This window comes from Schistocerca nitens, chromosome 5 (assembly GCF_023898315.1).
Source record: "Schistocerca nitens isolate TAMUIC-IGC-003100 chromosome 5, iqSchNite1.1, whole genome shotgun sequence".
NCBI lineage: Eukaryota > Metazoa > Arthropoda > Insecta > Orthoptera > Acrididae > Schistocerca > Schistocerca nitens.
In genome coordinates this window covers 627,014,872-627,035,593 of record NC_064618.1, presented here as the reverse complement: position 1 = coordinate 627,035,593, position 20,722 = coordinate 627,014,872, and the positions used below count along the sequence as shown (strand labels likewise).

General features: G+C 41.7%; 1 protein-coding gene across 3 annotated transcripts in view; it reads right to left on the bottom strand.

Annotated features, from left to right (window-relative positions):
* The window catches only part of LOC126260845 (xenotropic and polytropic retrovirus receptor 1), a 308,009-nt gene that overhangs the window by 50,915 nt on the left and 236,372 nt on the right, over positions 1 to 20,722 (bottom strand). For all 3 annotated transcript variants that reach the window (XM_049958248.1, XM_049958249.1, XM_049958246.1), the window contains exon 5: positions 16,979 to 17,240. In XM_049958248.1, coding sequence (XP_049814205.1) covers positions 16,979 to 17,240 — 262 coding nt within the window. The remainder of the gene's footprint in view (positions 1 to 16,978; positions 17,241 to 20,722) is intronic.

Genomic DNA, 20,722 nt, shown 5'->3' with positions numbered 1-20,722 from the left:
CCGGTGGTTATCATGTGAACCACCACATCAATGGCATCATGAGAAAGAGGCTCCATAGTGACAATGAAGGCAAACAAGTTCCAGTCAGCCTTATTCAAAGCCCACCTGAGGAGGTTGACCAAAAGAGTGATGCTGTGGCTGTGACAGAAAGATCAGAAAGTTTTCACTACCACACACTCCATTGGACGAATGGTAGAAGGCCAGGGCTGCAGACCAAAAGGTCAATGACTGAGTATGTGCCATGCACCACACTGAAATGTGTGGAGGCATCATTATTTAAGAGGGAAAGGTTGAGCTGTGTCAACACTTGCTCAACGGCAGTGCCTCGGCCTGTTGCCACCAATCTATCCCACAAAGGGTTATGGGTGGTAAAGTTGCCCAGTAACAGAAAAGGTGACAGCAGTTGGGCTATCAGTACAGCCAGTACCTGCTGTTGGACATCACCATCCGGTGGAAGATAGATGCTGCAGACAGTAAGAGCCTGAGGCATCCACACCTGAACAGTGACAGCCTCTAAAGATGTCTGAAGAGGTACACACTCACTATAAAGAGAGTTAAGGATGTAGACGCAGACTTCACCAGATATCATTGCATAATCTGCTCGATTCTTATAATAACCCTGATAGCCACGGAGGGCAGGAATTTGCATCACCAGAAATCAAGTTTCCTGGAGAGCAATTCAGAATAAAGGGTGAAAGCTGATAAGTTGTCCGAGCTCAGCAAGGTGTGGAAAAAACCGCTGCAATTCCACTGTAGAATGACATTGTCCGCGGCCGAAAAAGGCATGAAGGGACCAAGGAGGCAAATTACACTGTTTGGTCATCTACCACCACCGAAGGAGAGCCTGAGTTGAGAACCATTGCATCTGAGGTAGGGGCGAGATTGAGATCATCGGGGGAAGCCAAAATCTGCAAATCGTCCTCAGACGCAGAGCTGGTAAGAACAGGTGACACAGAGGCAATCTGAACCTCTTCCTTCTTACCCAGCTTTTTCTTCTTCTTCTTCTTTGTCTTCTTCTCCTCCTCCTGCTGCTGCTCCTTAGGAGCAACCTGGGAGGGAGTCACAGAAGGAGGGTCAGGGACAGACAAAGAGCAGGAAACTCTTCGATCTGCCGCTCGAGGCTCCTTGAGTCACTCACTGATGTCAGCTGTCGTGCTCGAGGATGCCTTCCTTAGAAGTTAGACTTCCAAGGAACCCTTTCTGCATGAGAGAAGCCGGAGGAGGCTGGCGTACCTCCAGCAAGGGGGGGGGGGGGGGGCTGATATCCCTGTCAATTTGGGGGTTCGTCTCCAGTGTCCAGAAGAAGCAGTGTTCCCCATCATGGAGATTGGGAAAGAGTCAGGGCAGCACTGAGGGCCCACTGGAGGTTTAACAACAGCAGGGACAGCCGTTGCCAACAGGGGCTATGCAGTAGCAGTCGCAGCATAGGATGCAGTCATTGGAACAGGATTAAGGCATTTGTATTTCCTCTTTGCATCTTGACAAGTGAACCTGTCCAGCAGGTTTTTGATTTCCATTATTCGCTGCTCCTTATGGAGAACAGGGTAGTCAGGTGAGCAGGGGGAGTGGCACTTCCCACAGTTGACACAAGTGGGAGGCGGCACACACAGAGCACCCAGGTGCAGAGGATGAACGTAATCCCTGCAGCTTACAGCAAGGTGACATGTTGCCAAACCTCCAGCACTTGAAGCACCACATAGGAGGAGGGACATAAGGTTTCACGTCACAATGGTAAACCATTACCTTGACTGTTTCAGGTAACAAGTCACCCTCAAAAGCCAAGATGAAGGCACCGGAAGCAACCCTGTTATCTTTGGGTCCTCTATGCATGCACTGGATGAAGTGGATGCCCCGTCGCTCCAAGTTGGTGTGTAGCTCCTCATCCGACTGCAAAAGGAGGTCACAATGGGAAATAATACCCTAGACGATGTTAAGGCTTCTATGGGGCGTAATCGAGACAGGAATGTCATCCAGCTTGCCACAGGCGAGCTACACCCGCGACTGGGCTGGGGAGGCTGCCTGGATCAAAATTGACCTGCTATGCACTTTGGACAATGACGCCACTTCCCCAAACCTATCTTCAAGATGGCTGACAAAAAACTGGGGCTTCATTGCCTGAAAGGTCTCTTCATCAGTCCTGCTGCAAACGAGGTACTGAGGCGAATACAGCTCTCAAGAGCTGGTCGCCTGACGGTCCTCCCAAAGTGTAGCCAGGGAGGGGAATGATCGAGAATCGCAGGTCGCAGCATTGAAATCATTCCTGACATGCTTTGAGACTGCTGGGGCCGAGTGACTACCAGCCTGATTCGATTTAACCAGTTTCATTGCGGGTCATTCACCCTGATGGCACCCATTCAGACCAGGGGCTCTCCTCATGTGTGCCACCCAGCCTTAGAAAGGGCCACCTGGCGAGATGGCCATTGCCGGGAGTCCTAGTTCCCCCGAAGGATGGGCACCTACTCCCTGGCATACGCAGAGAGGTCTCAGCTCTGGCATCAGCAGTGTGATCTCTGTGTTGTCAGGGGGGCTACCACCAAGTCGGTACATGACAATCCCAGCATTATGGACTGGATGCCACGCATGCTGAAATGGTCCAGAATTGTTGTGGGTGTGAAGGACGGTATGGCACAGGCGAGAAGTAGGCAACCCATAAGACTTTGGGTGCAAAGCCCGCTACACAACAATAAGTAGCATACAAGATCTTGGTGCATGATGTATAAACAATAAACACCACATAAGGCGTCCTTCCCCAAATGGCACGCACTAGCAACAGAAATTTGGAATAGATGGAGGTCAAACCCGAGAGGGGGCCAACACATAAAAGCCGAAACATGTGAGACTCCTTTTAGTCGCCTCTTACGACAGGCAGGAATACCGCGGGCTAATTCTAACCCCCAAATCTGCAGGGGGGTAAAAAGAGTTACCAACTCAACAATACGAAAAAAAAATTCTATTAGAACTGAGTGCTTATGAAGTCTGAGCCCTTATGAAGTTGACGAATGTTTAATAAAAATCAAGTAAATGGTGTGATTGAAATTTTTGTCAACTTAGGAAGTAATAGAGCAGTAACAAAATGCAGACTTCATTGTAATGTTGTAAACATTCTTTCCTTTTGCCTTTCCTACACTGAGAAAAGCTACCACAGTACCCATACTCATAATAGCAACTATCATATAGCAATTAGTAATTTTTTGTATTGTGAACATGAGTGTACTGTAATTATATTGACACTTCTAACACCTCAGATAACCTGTGAGGTCTCTACAATAATAAAATTCAGTTCAATTCAAACATTATATGAAGTAGTGGATGTTCAACCCTTAACAAAACAATGAAACAAGACATCAGTTTATCAGTAAACAACATTGCTTTCACATTTCCTTCTGCAATCTGTCCTGGCATTCTTGGCAACATGTCATCCATTACTGTGGTGAAAAGCAATGGTGACAGAGCACTTACTTATTTTAGCTCTTTTCTCTGTTACAGTTAATATCTTCTCTCCTTTCCCAACATTTATGCGGCTTAGATTTCCTCTGCACACTTCTTACTTTCCATGTGATCAATTACATTGGTGCACAAGTTCATAGCATTTCTGTTTTGCACATTGGTATTCTGGTTGCTATAGATTTTTTTATTGATTGTCATTTTTTATTTGTAGTTCACTGCTGCTATTTGAGTTAACAGATTGTCATTTTGTCATTTGGAGATAGTGAGTAGGGATGTGGACACTAGAAAATGGAGTGACAAGTGGATAGATCAGAACATTTCTGACATATTTTTCTGTTTGAGTTCAAAAGAGGGGTGATAGCTATGGAAGCAGCAAGAAACATTTGATAATGTATGGGATGGGGATAGTGCCACTAGACAGAGCTTGGCAAGAAAAATGGCTTTAACAAGGGTCATCTTGATAAGACTCTCCAGTTTCAGGAAGACCTTCATAGTTTGAAGAAGATTGTTTAAAAACATTAATCCACAATGATCCATGTTAGTGTACTCAGAAAGTGCCAAATATGACGAACTGTGAGCATTCCACTATTGTGTGGTATTTTATCCAGTGGGGAAGGTTCAAGATTTGGTTGTATTGGTACCTCCTGCTCCAAGCCAAAATCACGAAAAACTGTCAGCTGGCCATAAGTGCATCCCTGAGTGCTCAACATCAATTGGCTCATTAACAACACCAACCATTCCTATCCTGTATTGTTTCTGGTGATGAGAAATGGTGTCTTCATTCTACATAAGGAAAATAAAGGATTGATTGAGCCCAAACTAAGCAGCAATTCCACATACAAAGCTCTGGACTCATGCACAAAAGATGTGCACATGGGGAAGAGTAGGGTACGACGAATTGCTTCCCCTAGGTGTAACCATCACTGCTGACATTTATTGTCATCAGCTGAGATATCTTGCAGATGCAGTCCAAGAACAATGACAAGAAAGATTGCATGAAGTGATGCTACTCCAAGATAATGCCCACTGGAATTCTGCTAGACTGATAAAAAAAACATACAAGTGCTGGGTTTGAAAGTCATTCCACACCAACCTTTTTCACCTGATCTTGTGCCCTCAAATTTCACCTTTATGCTCTCTAGTTCTTTGCCTCAAAACCACATGATTTCTGTAATCACAGAATCAGAAAATTACCCCAGCATTTACAGCCTGTTGTAAATAGTGAATGAGAATATATTACAGATGAGTAAAGTCTCTGTTAAGAGTATACTTTCCTTTTGCATATACTATCATACATATCTTCTACACCGAGGAAAACAATGACCATCCATTTTTCTAGTAGTGATCTTGTAATTGTCTTATTTCATAAAGGTCCATTATGAACCTTTGTGGTCCAAAGCTATGCTTCTTTTCTCATCAAGTCCTTTCTTTTCTGTCTTGTATCTTCCTTTCTTCAGTCTTCTCAAATCTCTGTGCACAATGGACCAAAGATGTGATTTTCCTACAGTTTTGTATGTTATTGTGCAAAGACATCCGAGAAGATCTTTGAAAGCAAGGTAGAAGAGGGTCTGTACTGGTAGAATTTATTCAGAAAGAATTATAAAAGTCCTTTCTAAATAAATTCTACCAGTACAGACCCTCTTCTACCTCGCTTTCAAAGATCTTCTTGGATATCTTTGCACAATAACATACAAAACTGTAAAGTCCCCCCTCCCCCCATGAACCATGGACTTCGCCAGTGGTGGGGAGGCTTGCGTGCCTCAGCAATACATATGCCCATACCGTAGGTGCAACCACAACGGAGGGGTATCTGTTGAGAGGCCAGACAAATGTGTGGTTCCTGAAGAAGGGCAGCAGTCTTTTCAGTATTTGCAGGGGCAACAGTCTGGATGATTGACTGATCTGGCCTTGTAACACAAACTGAAACGGCCTTGCTGTGCTGGTACTTCGCACGGCTGAAAGCAAGGGGAAACTACAGGCATAATTTTTCTAGAGGGCATGCAGCTTTACTGTATGGTTAAATGATGATGGTGTCCTCTTGGGTAAAATATTCCAGAGGTCAAATATCCCCCATTCAGATCTCCGGGCGGGGACTAGTCAAGGGGACGTTGTTATCAGGAGAAAGAAAACTGGCGTTCTATGAATCGGAGCATGGAATGTCAGATCCCTTAATCGGTCAGGTAGCTTAGAAAATTTAAAAAGGGAATGGATAGGTTAAAGTTAGATATAGTGGGAATTAGTGAAGTTCAGTGGCAGGAGGAACAAGACTTTTGGTCAGGTGAATACAGGGTTATGAATACAAAATGAAGTAGAAGTGCAGGAGTAGGTTTAATAATGAATAAAAAAATAGAAGTGCGGATAAGCTACTACAAACAGCATAGTGAACGCATTATTGTGGCCAAGACAGACACGAAGCCCACGCCTACTACAGTAGTACAAGTTTATATGCCAACTAGTTCTGCAGATGACGAAGAGATTGATGAAATGTATGATGAGATAAAAGAAATTATTCAGATAGTGAAGGGAGACGAAAATTTAATAGTCATGGGTGACTGGAATTCAAGAGTAGGAAAAGGAAGAGAAGGAAACATAGTAGGCGAATATGGATTGGGAGTAAGAAATGAAAGAGGAAGCAGTCTGGTAGAATTTTGCACAGAGCATAACTTAATCATAGCTAACACTTGGTTCAAGAATCATGAAAGAAGGTTGTATACTTGGAAGAATCCTGGAGATACTAGAAGGTATCAGAGAGATTATATAATGGCAAGACAGAGATTTAGGAACCAGGTTTTAAATTGTAAAACATTTCCAGGGGCAGATGTGAACTCTGACCACAATCTATTGGTTATGACCTGTAGATTAAAACTGAAGAAACTGCAAAAAGGTTGGAATTTAAGGAGATGAGACCTGGATAAACTGACTAAACCAGAGGTTGTACAGAGTTTCAGGGAGAGCATAACGGAAGAATTGACAGGAATGGGGGAAAGAAATACAGTAGAAGAAGAATGGGTAGCTCTGAGGGATGCAGTAGTGAAGGCAGCAGAGGATCAAGTAGGTAAAAAGAAAAGGGCTAGTAGAAATCCTGGGGTAACAGAAGAAATATTGAATTTAATTGATGAAAGGAGAAAATATAAAAATGCAGTAAATGAAGCAGGCAAAAAGGAATACAAACATCTCAAAAATGAGATTGACAGGAAGTGCAAAATGGCAAAGCAGGGATTGCTAGAGGACATATGTAAGGATGTAGAGGCTTGTCTCACTAGAGATAAGATAGATACTGCCTACAGGAAAATTAAAGAGACCTTTGGAGAAAAGAGAGCCACTTGTATGAATATCAAGAGCTCAGATGGAAACCAAGTTCTAAGCAAAGAAGGGAAAGCAGAAAGGTGGATGGAGTATATAGAGGGTTTATACAATGGCGATGTACTTGAGGACAATATTATGGAAATGGAAGAGGATGTAGATGAAGATGAAATGGGAGATAGGATACTGCGTGAAGAATTTGACAGAGCACTGAAAGACCTAAGTCGAAACAAGGCCCCAGGAGTAGACAACATTCCATTAGAACTACTGACAGCCTTGGGAGAGCCAGTCCTGACAAAACTCTACCATCTGGTGAGCAAGATGTATTAAACAGGCGATATACCCTCAGACTTCAAGAAGAATATAATAATTCCAATCCCAAAGAAAGCAGGTGTTGACAGATGTCAAAATTACCGAACTATCAGTTTATTAGTCACAGGTGCAAAATACAAACGCGAATTCTTTACAGACGAATGGAAAAACTGGTAGAAGCGGACCTCGGGGAAGATCAGTTTGGATTCCGTAGAAATGTTGGAACACGTGAGGCAATACTAACTTTACGACTTATCTTAGAAGAAAGATTAAGAAAAGGCAAACCTACGTTTCTAGCATTTGTAGACTTAGATAAAGCTTTTGACAATGTTAACTGGAATACTCTCTTTCAAATTCTGAAGGTGGCAGGGGTAAAATACAGGGAGCGGAAGGCTATTTACAATTTGTACAGAAACCAGATGGCAGTTATAAGAGTCGAGTGGCATGAAAGGGATGCAGTGCTTGGGAAAGGAGTGAGGCAGGGTTGTAGCCTCTCCACGATGTTATTCAATCTGTATATTGAGCAAGCAATAAAGGAAACAAAAGAAAAATTTGGAGTAGGTATTAAAATTCATGAAGAAGAAGTAAAAACTTTGAGGTTCGCCGATGACATTGTAATTCTGTCAGAGACAACAAAGGACTTGGAAGAGCAGTTGAACGGAATGGACAGTGTCTTGAAAGGAGGATATAAGATGAACATCAACAAAAGCAAAACGAGGATAATGGAATGTAATCAAATTCAGTCGGGTGATGCTGAGGGAATTAGATCAGGAAATGAGAGGCTTAAAGTAGTAAATGAGTTTTGCTATTTGGGGAGCTGATGATGGTCGAAGTAGAGAGGATATGAAATGTAGACTGGCAATGGCAAGGAAAGCGTTTCCGAAGAAGCGTATAGATTTAAGTGTCAGGAAGTCGTTTCTGAAAGTATTTGTATGGAGTGTCACCATGTATGGAAGTGAAACGTGGACGATAAATAGTTTAGACAAGAAGAGAATAGAAGCTTTCAAAATGTGGTGCTACAGAAGAATGCTGAAAATTTGATGGATAGATCACATAACTAATGAGGAGGTATTGAATAGAATTAGGGAGAAGAGGAGTTTGTGGCACAACTTGACAAGAAGAAGGGACCGGTTGGTAGGACATGTCCTGAGGCATCAAGGGATCACAAATTTAGCTTTGGAGGGCAGCGTGTAGGGTAAAAATTGTTGAGGGAGACCAAGAGATGACTACACTAAGCAGATTCAGAAGGATGTAGGTTGCCGTAAGTACTGGGAGATGAAGAAGCTTGCGCAGGATAGAATAGCATGGAGAGCTGTATCAAACCGGTCTCAGGACTGAAGACCACAACAACAACACATAAAAGTCCATGGGATACTTTGGTGTTTAGTATACTTACACAGATAGGGAAAAAGAGTATATGGCAAAGTTCTTAACTAGATAGTTACATATTTCGTAAACATGACACTGCCAAATGCAAAGTGTGAATGAAATACTGGACTATTCCATGAAGTTTCAGGATTGCAAATGGATGATGCTAACTTCTTGCCATTGTATTTCAGCTGACAACCATTCAACTGTCTTCAGATGAGTGTTTTGCACTGGAGATTGCTGGTTCACAATGTTAATTTTCTGCCAAAAATTAGTGCAGAGACACAGGCATGAAAGTTTCCTCTACATGAGTGACCTCTGTTGAGTTTTGTACCTGCTTAGAATGTTGTTCCATCTATGATGCACAAGTCCATTTGTAATGGTGATACTACATACATACTTTCTTGGAATGTGGGCTTACAGAGTAAAAATTCACATGTAAAATTAATAAATTAATTGTCACTAAATGTTTTTTTTCTGTAGATATTAAGAAATCAATAGGCCTCCTACCCTATCCAGTTGAAAGCTGCCATCATGACTAACAAGATCTTCCATCAAATGAATTTCCACTGATTCCTTAATAACTGAATTGAGGCCAAGATTTCTGTTGCAGAATAACCCATAGAATTCCCTACAGCAAAACAGTGCTTGAATATGGCAGACTTACTGTGCTGCAAAAGGTAAGTAGTGCACCTTTCACACACATAGAGAGAGAGAGAGAGAGAGAGAGAGAGAGAGAGAGAGAGAGAGGAGTGTGTGTGTGTGTGTGTGTGTGTGTCCAATGTAGGCTATGCCACACTGACAAGGTATTCTGCAGATTCCAGCCATCTCCAATCCAAGATCATCCTTTACCAAACTGAGAAGGGCATGTCTATGTAGATGGCTGGAAGATTACTTTGACATAATGTTTCCTTAGGATCTTGCCTAATTTCAACAAAATATTGTCAACATGTGGGAGGAATGCCCTGGACTTGAACCACTCCTCCTCCTCTTGTTCATGTGGGAGGGGTCATGTTTCTTCTTGTTTAAGGCAATGCTTACATGATGTGGAGAATATTCATTATCTTTTAACATAAATTGTAGGTGTTTCAGCTCCTTGTGTCTATCAGACACTACATGTGCCCACCATTTGATGGATGCCCGTAGTTTGTGAGGGGTCATGGCAGCCAGATGCCTGCAAATCCAGGTCCGTATGTGTGGGTTTACCTTAGATGGAATGCCTCAAGGATCCATCCACTTTCTGACTGACCAAGATGTGCAGAAATGGGAGACAGCTGTCCTTCTCCATGTCCATTGTAAACTGGATATTCTTGTGGATTGTGGATTGAATTAAAATGCTGAAAAAAAATGAGACAGGTCTCCCTCACCATGGGGCCACACTACAAAAGTATCGTCTACATATCATCAGACGCCTTTTGGTTTAAGTTTGGTTGAATCGGTGTCCTCTCCTCAAAATCTTCCACAAAAGAGTTTGCTTCCAGAGGGGAGAGAGGACTACCTGTGACAAACTGTCACTTTGTTCAAAATATTCACTGTTCAATAAAAAGTAGGTTGAGGAAATGCCATGATGAAATAAAACAAAGGTAATGATGAATTTAAAAAAGGTCATGATGAAATACCACCGTTATGTCAGCTATGTACTTACTGCTGGTGAGTGACAGTGAATCCATGAGAGAAACCCTAGTGAAGAGACAGATGACATCAAATCTTATTAATAAGTCCAATTCACTGAGTTGATGTGACCTCAGTCTACTCACCGGAGTTGCAAAAATGATGTGACTTTCCCCACAGAAGTTATCAGTAGAGAGCAAGATGCCTACCTAAGGAATATGTCGGAGCACCGATATTGCTCACAATAGCAGATAATGGAAGACCTCCTTTGTGGATCTTTGAATGACCCAAGTACCAGAAGATTGGTAAAGACCTCACAAGAAGATTAGAAAGGAAAATGACAGTGTTGTTGAATTGTTGAATTCTTCTTTTCTTCTGCAGAAGTTGCAAAAAGATTAAGACCTCACAGCTCTGTTCCAACAAGTTCATATGGTCTTCCAAAGATCCACAAAGAAGGTCTTCCATTATGTCATCATGCCTTTTTCTCAACCTATTTTCTATTCAACAGTGAAAATTTGATCACATTGATGGTGTTGCCATGGGTGGTCCTCTCTCCCCTCTGGTAGAAAACTCTTGTGGATGACTCTGAGGAGAGAGCACTTGATATGGCTGAACTTAAACCAAAAGTCTCCCTATGATACATGGATGATATTTTTGTAGTTTGGCCCCATGGTAAAGAAGAACTGTCACATGTTTTGCAGAACCTGAACTCACTCCATGAGAATATCCAATTTATGATGGAAATGGAGAAGGGTGGCTGTCTGCCATTTCTGAACATGTTGGTCAGACAGAAATGGGGCAACCTGTCTACTATAAGCCCACATAGACCTGAACTTGCAGGCCTCTAGCTGCCATCGCATGTCACAAACTATGGGCACCCTTCAAACAATGGTGCACCAAGCACCTGTTGTGTCTGATAAAAACAGCCCTGGAAAGGAATTGGAACACCTGCAGTCCGTGTTTGAAGATAATGGATATTCTCCACATCACATCAGCATGGCTTTAAGGAGAAGGAAATGTGACCACTCACATGAGCAAGAGGAGGAGGAGTGGTTCAGGTCCAGGGCATTCCTTGCAAATTTCAGCAATATTTCGTCGAAATTAGGCAGATTCCTAGGGAAACATTATGTCAATGTAATCTTCTGGCCACTTACAAAGATTTCCACGTTCTTGGTTCAAAAAAGAATGCTGGGATTGCAGATGGCTGGAATCTTACAAAATACCTTGTCAGCATGGCAAAGCCTACGTTGGTCAGACAACACACACACTACACGAAAGGTGCGTTGAACATGATTGCCATACTCACCTTTCACAGCCCAGTAAGTCTGCCATATTCAAGTATTGTGTTTCCATATGGCATGTGTAGAAATGCTTGGAATCTTATTGCACTAATATTATTTCACATTTCTTTTTCAAAAATGGATTCTTTAGCCAAATCTCTCTTGTGGTCACATCATGACAGCACTATCAGGCTAACTGACTAAAAACCTAAAATTGAAAAAGATGGTGCTATGATTACCCAAGGGACTCACAACAAGGTTAAAACTCTGGCTAGCCAGGTTTAGGTTTTTGTCAATCAGTAAGATGAATACTGGAATAGTTCCCTCGAAAATGACATGACCAATTTTCTTATTTCCGCGATTCTATTCAGTTTGAATGAGCTCATTGTTGACTGGACATTAAGCTCCAATAAATCTTTTTCTTTTTGTAACTATTTTACAACAGAAAAAAAATCATCAGAAAATAGTAGGAAAAAATCCTATTTATAGGTGTTAATAAATGGAGGATGAGGCATAGGAGCAAATGAAGGATGCTGAGGAAGGAACTTAGAGTCTAATAACCTATTGTCATTGCAGTCACTAAAATGACGAAATATAGTGGGTGATTGAAAAGTTTCCATTTGAGAGCATTGCTGCAGCATATATGCAATGTAGCATGACTGTGATGAGAGTATATATGCATTGACATGCAGGCAAGGGATTAGTATGTCATTCATGTCTTTCCGACGTGTGTATGGGAAATGTGAACTATGCCAATGTTCTTAGCACTTGAGAGAAAACAGGACCAATGTGCTGTTAGCCTTTTCTTGCCTGCCAAAGGGCAATGTGTATGGGGTGGGATTTTTCTCAGAAACCACCACTGTGGACTGGTGTGCCAGGTTCCATACAGATTACAATAGGATAGACGACACTGGTGGATCTGGGAGGCTAGCTTCAACTGGGAGACTCAAGTGGGAGTCACTCTAGCACCTGCCCTATTGTCCTGATCCCTCCTCATGTGTATATCATGCCTTCAGTCCCTTGAGGGATCAATTGTTCCTGTTGGATGAGGAGGTGCAGCATGCAGTTATGAACTTCTTCATGGCTTCATGGAACAGGACACAGTGTTTTAGCAAATGGGTATCTTCAACCTGATGCATTGGTGGGATGATTGCTTCAATGATCATGGCAGTTTTGGCTGACTGGCATACCATTTCTGGATTCTACAACCTTTGATTGGAAACTTTTAAATCATTCCTTATATCTCAATTGGGCAACATTGAAAGGAGAGATCTGCCATGGTCTGTAGTTAAGGTAGCCACTCACTTTAGAAATCAGGTATTCAGTGGTCAAGACACACACACACACACACACACACACACACACACACACACACACACACACACACACACACACACACACACACATGCTGCCACTTGCGATCTCCCTCCTCCCCCCCCCCCCCCCCCCCCTTACACACACAAACACACACACACACACACACACACACACACACACACACACACACACACACACAAATGCAAAACTGCTCTCCACACAAGTTATTCAGGTAAGTTATTAGACACTCCTTAAGTGAGTACTCTGGTCACTTTGGGGTGTTGTACATAGAGCAGAATTTGTACCAGGTAGTCATATGCACCTCCATCACTGAAACAAGTCATGGTGTTTACCGAGCGAGGTGGCACAGTGGTTAGCACACTGGACTCGCATTTGGGAGGAGGGCAGTTCAATCCCATATCTGGCAATCCTGATTTAGGTTTTCCATGATTTTCCTAAATCGCTTCAGGCAAATGCTGGGATGGTTCCTTTGAAAGGGCAAGGCCAACTTCCTTCCCCATCCTTACCTAATCCGATGAGACTGATGACCTCGCAGTTTGGTCTCCTTCCCAAAATCAACCCAACTCATGGTGTTAAAGTGGTGAGATGTGCCCGTTAGTTTTGCAGAATTAGGCTGGTAAAATAGGTCAATGTGGAGAAGTGAGTGAATGGCAGACAGGAGCCAGCATGTTTGGACATGTCCCTGACCACACTGTAAATTATGTTATCTAATTAGCTGCTGTGTCAGTGCAGAATGGTCAACATGTATCTCACACAGCCTTGTAGCATGGCTTAAGAACAGTGGAGTGGAGATGTGTGTCACACCTCGACAATGACAACTGATTTCAAGTGTAAAGGAATTGTTGCTGATAGTGATAAGAGGTTCATTTCAACCACTTTCTCAGTGGACACTGCAAAGGGAACAGCATTCATTGGACATTTGAAGATAGGTGCCTTACAATAGCCCTTACTCTCAGCATCACTGGACCAAACGCACAATGTAAAGGTTTTTAGAATGCAAAAAAGAGCCCGAAGAATAATTTGTGACCTTAAAAAGATGGAGTCCTGTAAATCCCATTTTACAGAGCTTGGTGATCTAGATGTTCCAAGTTTATTCATTTATGAAACTATCTTGTTCACTAGGGACTACCTCCTGAAAACATGCAAACTGCTATAGAACAAAAATGTACACAACTATAGTACCAGAGGGAAGTCAAATATACATCAAAAATATCACAGAACAACCACCTATCAGAGGAGCATACTACACAATAAGATTCCAGAGGAAATAAAAAATGCCACTCATCCAATATTTAAAGCTAAACTAAAGGCATTTCTAATAAAGTGCTGTTTCTATTCTGTCAGAGAATTTATGAATACGTAACAAAATTAATTGTAATAGGTACCTCTTTTTAATTTGCTTACTATTTTGCTAATGTTGTTGTTGTTGTTGTGGTCTTCAGTCCTGAGACTGGTTTGATGCAGCTCTCCATGCTACTCTATCCTGTGCAAGCTTCTTCATCTCCCAGTACCTACTGCAGCCTGCATCCTTCTGAATCTGTTTAGTGTATTCATCGCTTGGTCTCCCTCTACGATTTTTACCCTCCACGCTGCCCTCCAGTACTAAATTGGTGATCCCTTGATGCCTCAGAACATGTCCTACCAACCGATCCCTTCTTCTAGTCAAGTTGTGCCACAAACTCCTCTTCTCCCCAATTCTATTCAATACCTCCTCATTAGTTATGTGATCTACCCATCTAATCTTCAGCATTCTTCTGTAGCGCCACATTTCGAAAACTTCTATTCTCTTCTTGTCTAAACTATTTATTGTCCATGTTTCACTTCCATACATGGCTACACTGCATACAAATACTTTCAGAAACAACTTCCTGACACTTAAATCTATACTCGATGTTAACAAATTTCTCTTCTTCAGAAACGCTTTCCTTGCCATTGGCAGTCTACATTTTATATCCTCTCTACTTCGACCATCATCAGTTATTTTGCTCCCCAAATAGCAAAACTCCTTTACTACTTTAAGTGTCTCATTTCCTAATCTAATTCCTTCAGCATCACCCAATTAATTCGACTACATTCCATTATCCTCATTTTGCTTTTGTTGATGTTCATCATATATCCTCCTTTCAAGACACTATCCACTCCGTTCAACTGCTCTTCCAAGTCCTTTGCTGTCTCTGACAGTATTACAATGTCATCGGCGAACCTCCAAGTTTTTATTTCTTCTCCATGGATTTTAATACCTACTCCAAACTTTTCTTTTGTTTTCTTTACTGCTTGCTCAATATACAGATTGAATAGCATCGTGGAGAGGCTACAACCCTGTCTCACTCCCATCCCAACCACTGCTTCCCTTTCATGCCCCTCGACTCTTATAACTGCCATCTGCTTTCTGTACAAATTGTAAATAGCCTTTCGCTCCCTGCATTTTACCCCTGCCACCTTCAGAATTTGAAAGAGGGTATTCCAGTCAACATTGTCAAAAGCTTTCTCTAAGTCTACAAATGCTAGAAACGTAGGTTTGCCTTTCCTTAATCTTTCTTCTAAGATAATTTTGCTAATACTATGTATTATTGTAACTTATCTTTGACCTGTCCAATATAAATTGTACAATTTGTGCTGTATGATACACCTGGACCAATAAAAAATCAAATCGCATCAAATCAAAAACAATTCAGAAACAGATCAGTAACTGACTTGAACATATGCAGTGTCGCCTGGCTGGTCACAATTTTACCTGTTTTCAAATGATACAAGGCATCAAGTGCACTAACTGCCCAATAAGGCACTTAAATCATGATGTGTGGAGAATGTACAAGTAGTTCAACCTGGTAGTGGTTCTGTGATGTTTGCAGGGTATTTTTCTGCAATGACTTGGGCCCACTCCTTCATGTTACCATGAACATGAAGCAGGCGTTTATTTCACCATTCTCAATGACCAAGTGCTGCCCTTTCTTCTAGATCTTCATGATAGCTTTATTAAACACTCCATCATCCTAGATAAAAACTACCATGTTCCCAGTTCTGTACACACATGTTCCAGGTGTGGCAGAGACTCAAGCACCCTGTTGCATACTGTCTGGCCCACAAAATTATCCGGTCATAACTCCACAGAAAATGTCTGGGTACCATTCGAAATAGCAGGTGAAATGGAGCAATCAATATCTCCACCATTTCATAGCTAATCATCCATAGGTGGTTTCAGACAGATATGGTATTCCTGAAAAGACTTGTGAGCTCTCGCCCTTTCTGAACTGATACTACTATCAAGGCTAGAGGTGGTGGTAGGTGGTATTAGTGAGATGTTTCCTGGGGATTATTAATTTTTTGATCTTGTTTACTTAGTTATTTAGAGTTTGAACCTATGTTGCTCTTTTGTCTTGCTTTTTTACTCTCTCTTGCTTTTTGTTTCCTTCCCTAAATCCTACATCTTCTTTTAGTTTTTTAATACTTAGTCAAGTCTACTGATAACTGCTGCAGGAATTAGTGTTATGGTTAATTTCTTATGATATTAATTGTTTGAGAATCACTTTCTCCATACTGTACCCAACTGTAAAAATGATAATTCTTAAATTTAAGATTTTATTGGCTTACCAGTACATTTTGCACGTGTCCCACTATTATTTGTCAATGATTGTTTTATTCGGTATCCTCAGTAGTTTTAATAGCTTAAGATATGGCATTGCCCCTTATGTTTGCTGTTACACTTTCATAAAGTAAGGCTACCAGGTCACTACACACAAAATGTTTGACTTGGCACATTATATTAGCTAGTCAAATAGCAGTGATTCAAAAATTTCCAGTCTCATGATGTTTGGTTTGATAATAAACATGTGCTAGCAGTCAGAGAGCACAAATATTAACCATTAACAGCCCTACTGCTGAGCTGTAAGAAAAATGTAAATGATTATGTACACATTATTCCACATTTACTGGTATTTGCAAGAAGCCAAATAAATGTCTCCACCATGGGTTCAGTTAAGAGCATATGGCACAATACTTTGATAGTGTCCATCTAATACATTTCCTGACAATATTTTGGATTAAAAAAATAAATTTAAAAAATGACAATAACACACTGAGAGAAATGTGTAGTATTCATTGCTTTAATTTTGAATTGATAAGTGCTTGTCTGCACTAGGTTGTTGTTTAAAGTTTCAATAAAAATATGACTTTCATTTGCAATAATAATCAGAACATTTTGGGATATGTGCTAATCTTGCATCTCAGTGGTTTTTACCTTGCTTTTTATAAAATAAAGTAATATTTAGATTTTGTATATAGATTATTACAGTTTTATGAGAACTGAAAATTATTCCAACCTGAAAGCACAACAGCAAGAAAAAGCACTATGAAGGAGCCGGAGAAGAGACCCACTTTGAAAGTAATCCAGGGGCTTCGTTGCTCTCCAAGAGGTGGTACACGCAGTCGTTTCATAGCTCTCTGTCGATCACCACCCTCTAGTTCCAGAGTCACAGTTCCTTCTGTTTCTGTGATTAATCGATCAATATCTTTGTTGGTGTATATGTGTGATGTTTCCACATTTTCCTGTCTCCATCTTGCTCCAGAGTCAACTGATAGCAGCTACAATGAAGTGACAGTATAATGACAGAGATCTTATCAACACAAATAAATTTGTTAGAAAGTTCTATTCTACAAAAAGTGTTCCATTTTTATTTTTGACGCAAATCAAAGTACCATAAAGCCAAGAAATTTCATTTTTAATATTTATAATAAATCTTCAATAAATTTGGTAAAGGCGGTGCTCCTTACCATGGGATGCATTCTGTGGCTGTCATCAGTTGGTAAGAAACTGTCCTATGTACATCTTTAGAATTCCATATCCAGTAACATTTTTTTAACTAAAGTCACATGGCAATCTGGGATAGAGCTGAGAAAGGAAAAGGTTTTGTTGGTTGTCATAAGGACTCAGATATGGCAAGTTAGGTTCTGTTCATTTTACAGACTAAAATGTCATATTTTGCCAACAAAAGATGGAAAAGATCATTTATATTGTAGGGAAATCAGACAACATAGTATCTTACACAGTGAGTAGGCTGCAGTATATGTACACATTGATTCTAACATCCTAGTTTTGCTCTATGCTGGACATTTTATCTTACCTGTTAACTGGCTACTGTTAAATCAATATAAAGTGCATATTAGATATGACTTTCTAACAAGGTTATTAATTTTGTGAATCCAGTTCATAATTAGAAAGAGGAAGAAGAGTGGCCATAATGACAGTGAGCAAAGCTGGATGGTGATCGAGGTATAGAAGCTTAGGTAAAGCGTAGTGGTCATAGAATGGAAGTGAGGGGGGAAGAAATCAAAAGTCACAGAGACAATTACTTGTGGGCAAAAAATTTTAATACAGTGTGGACACCTAGTTAAGAAGATACTGTGTAATGCTCCACAGTAGGCTGTGTGTGTGGTTGAAAACTGTAGTCTGACAAGATAGTCACCAATAAACAAATAGCGTGGTATTGTGGATGAAGTATTATGGATTAGACAGATTTGTACTTTTGAAGTAAATTTTGTTATGGCTTCCTTAGAATCCTATCTTGCCATCAGCTTTCATCCATCATAAGTAAAACATGTGTACTTTATTATAGGTCTAACACAAAACATTTATCAATGCAGTGATCTGTGTCTTGATGTGAGCACCAAGAAATTGTCTGGGAAGTTTTGTTAGCTAAATTCATCACCATGTTTTTGAAGTGATACACTCTACAACTCTTTTACTGGTCAGTCTGTAGGCAAATCCTAATTTGGAAAGTTATGTTGTCTATCAGGTGTGCTCATACCAGTTGCTGCAATACTTCACTATTCTAAATTTGATTGGTTCTGCTTTTATTTCTTAACATATCTCCATTTTCTTCTCATAATTTCATTTCTGCAGCTTTTATTACATCTACAGTTTTATCCATGCACACAAAAATCTCAGAGGATTGCTGGAAGATTGATAGTTTTATAAAACTGTACTCTTTTCTTGCCTGGTCTTATTTTTTAATGTTATGTGGTTGATGGGACTCAATCTTAAATGAATCATTAGTTACTTACTACAGCAACCCAGGCATGGTTATATGTGAACCTCTGTCCAGATTACTCTATATATGCACAGTTCTTGGCTTATAACAATGTTTTTTTTGTTTTGTTTTGGTTTTAGGGCGCAAAACTGCTATGGTAATTAGCGCCTGGTCCGTGACTTAGGAAACAGTAAAAACCGAAAATGGAAACCAGCAGAAATGGGAACGAAACTCAAAAAATTGGAGAAACTAAAAGCAGAAGGAAGGCTTAAAAATCCACTACAGAAAGGGGTTGGTTGTCCCCAAAAAAAGCTTCAAATGACTGACGTCATTTCACTGGCACTAATAAACTCAAGAACGCGATCGGCCGAGTGCGTGTCATCTGCTAAAATGGACGATATATCAGGTGACAGCTGTAGACGGGCGCATAACGGAGTAAAATAGGGGCACTCAATTAAAAGGTGTCTTACCGTCCACAGCTGAGAGCAGTGGGGACAGAGTGGGGGAGGATCGCCGCTTAAAAGATGTCGATGGCTAAAAAGACAGTGCCCTATCCGAAGTCTAGTTAAAATTACCTCCTCCCGACGACGCGTTCGGGAGGAAGAGGTCCAAGCACAACGAAGAGCTTTCACGTCCCGCAATTTATTATGGGAAAGTGTCGACCAATGTGCATGCCATAAAAGAACAACTCGACGACATAAAACGCTCCGTAGATCGGTGAAGGGAATCGATTGAATAGCTGGCCGAAGAAGAGAGACTGCAGCCTTGGCCGCTATATCGGCCGCCTCATTTCCACAGATACCAACGTGTCCCGGGAGCCAGAGGAACGCCACCGAGACACCTCCTAGGTGGAGCAAGCGCAGACAGTCTTGAATCCGGTGGACCAGAGGGTGGACAGGGTAAAGAGCTTGGAGACTGAGGAGAGAGCTGAGAGAATCTGAGCAGATAACATACTGTATCCGCTGATGGTGGCGGATGTAGTGGACAGCCTGGAAAACAGTGTAAAGCTCCGCAGTATAAACTGAACACTGGTCGGGAAGCCGAAATTGATTTGGGGTGTCGCCAACAATATAGGCACTCCCTACACCTAACGATGTTTTCGAGCCATCAGTGTAAATAAATGTGGCTTCCTTCATTTGTGCACATAAAGCAGCAAATGCCTGACGATAAACAAGTGAAGGGGTACCATCCTTGGGAAAATGACAAAGGCCACGGAGCAGGCAGATCCGGGGACGGAGCCAAGGCGGTGCTGTACCCCAAGTCGTCAAGAAGGTTTTAGGAAAGCGGAAGGAAAGAGAATGGAGCAGTTGATGGAAGCGGACTCCCGGTGGTAGTAGGGAGGAGGGGTGGCCTGCATACCCTACATCAAAGGAGGCGTCGGAAAAAATGTCATAGGCTGGATTAGCAGGCATGGAAGACAGACGGCTAGCATAACGACTCAGAAGGACTGCTCGCCGATTGGACAGCGGAGGTTCAGCAGTCTCAGCATAAAGGCTTTCCACAGGGCTGGTGTAAAAAGCTCCAGACACTAAACGTAATACACGGTGGTGGATAGAGTCGAAACGACGAAGAATAGATGGCCGAGCATGGGAGTAAACTATGCTTCCATAGTCCAATTTCGAGTGCACTAAGGCACGATGGAGGCGGAGAAGGACCACTCGGTCTGCTCCCCAGGAGGTACCATTCAGGACACGGAGGGTGTTGAGGGATCGCAGACAGCGAGCTGAAAGGTAGGAAACGTGGGAGTACCAGGACAGTTTTCTGTCAAACATAAGGCCCAAGAATTTAGCGACGTCCGAAAATGGAAGGTTGACAGGTCCTAGATGTAAGGAGGGTGGAAGAAACTCCTTACGTCACCAAAAATTAACACAAATGGTCTTACTGGGAGAAAAACGGAAGCCGGTTTCGATGCTCCAAGAGTAGAGGCGATCGAGACATCCTTGAAGACATCGTTCAAGAAGGCTGGTCCGTTGAGAGCTGTAGTAGATCGCAAAATCGTCCACAAAGAGGGAGCCCGAGACATCAGGAAGGAGACAA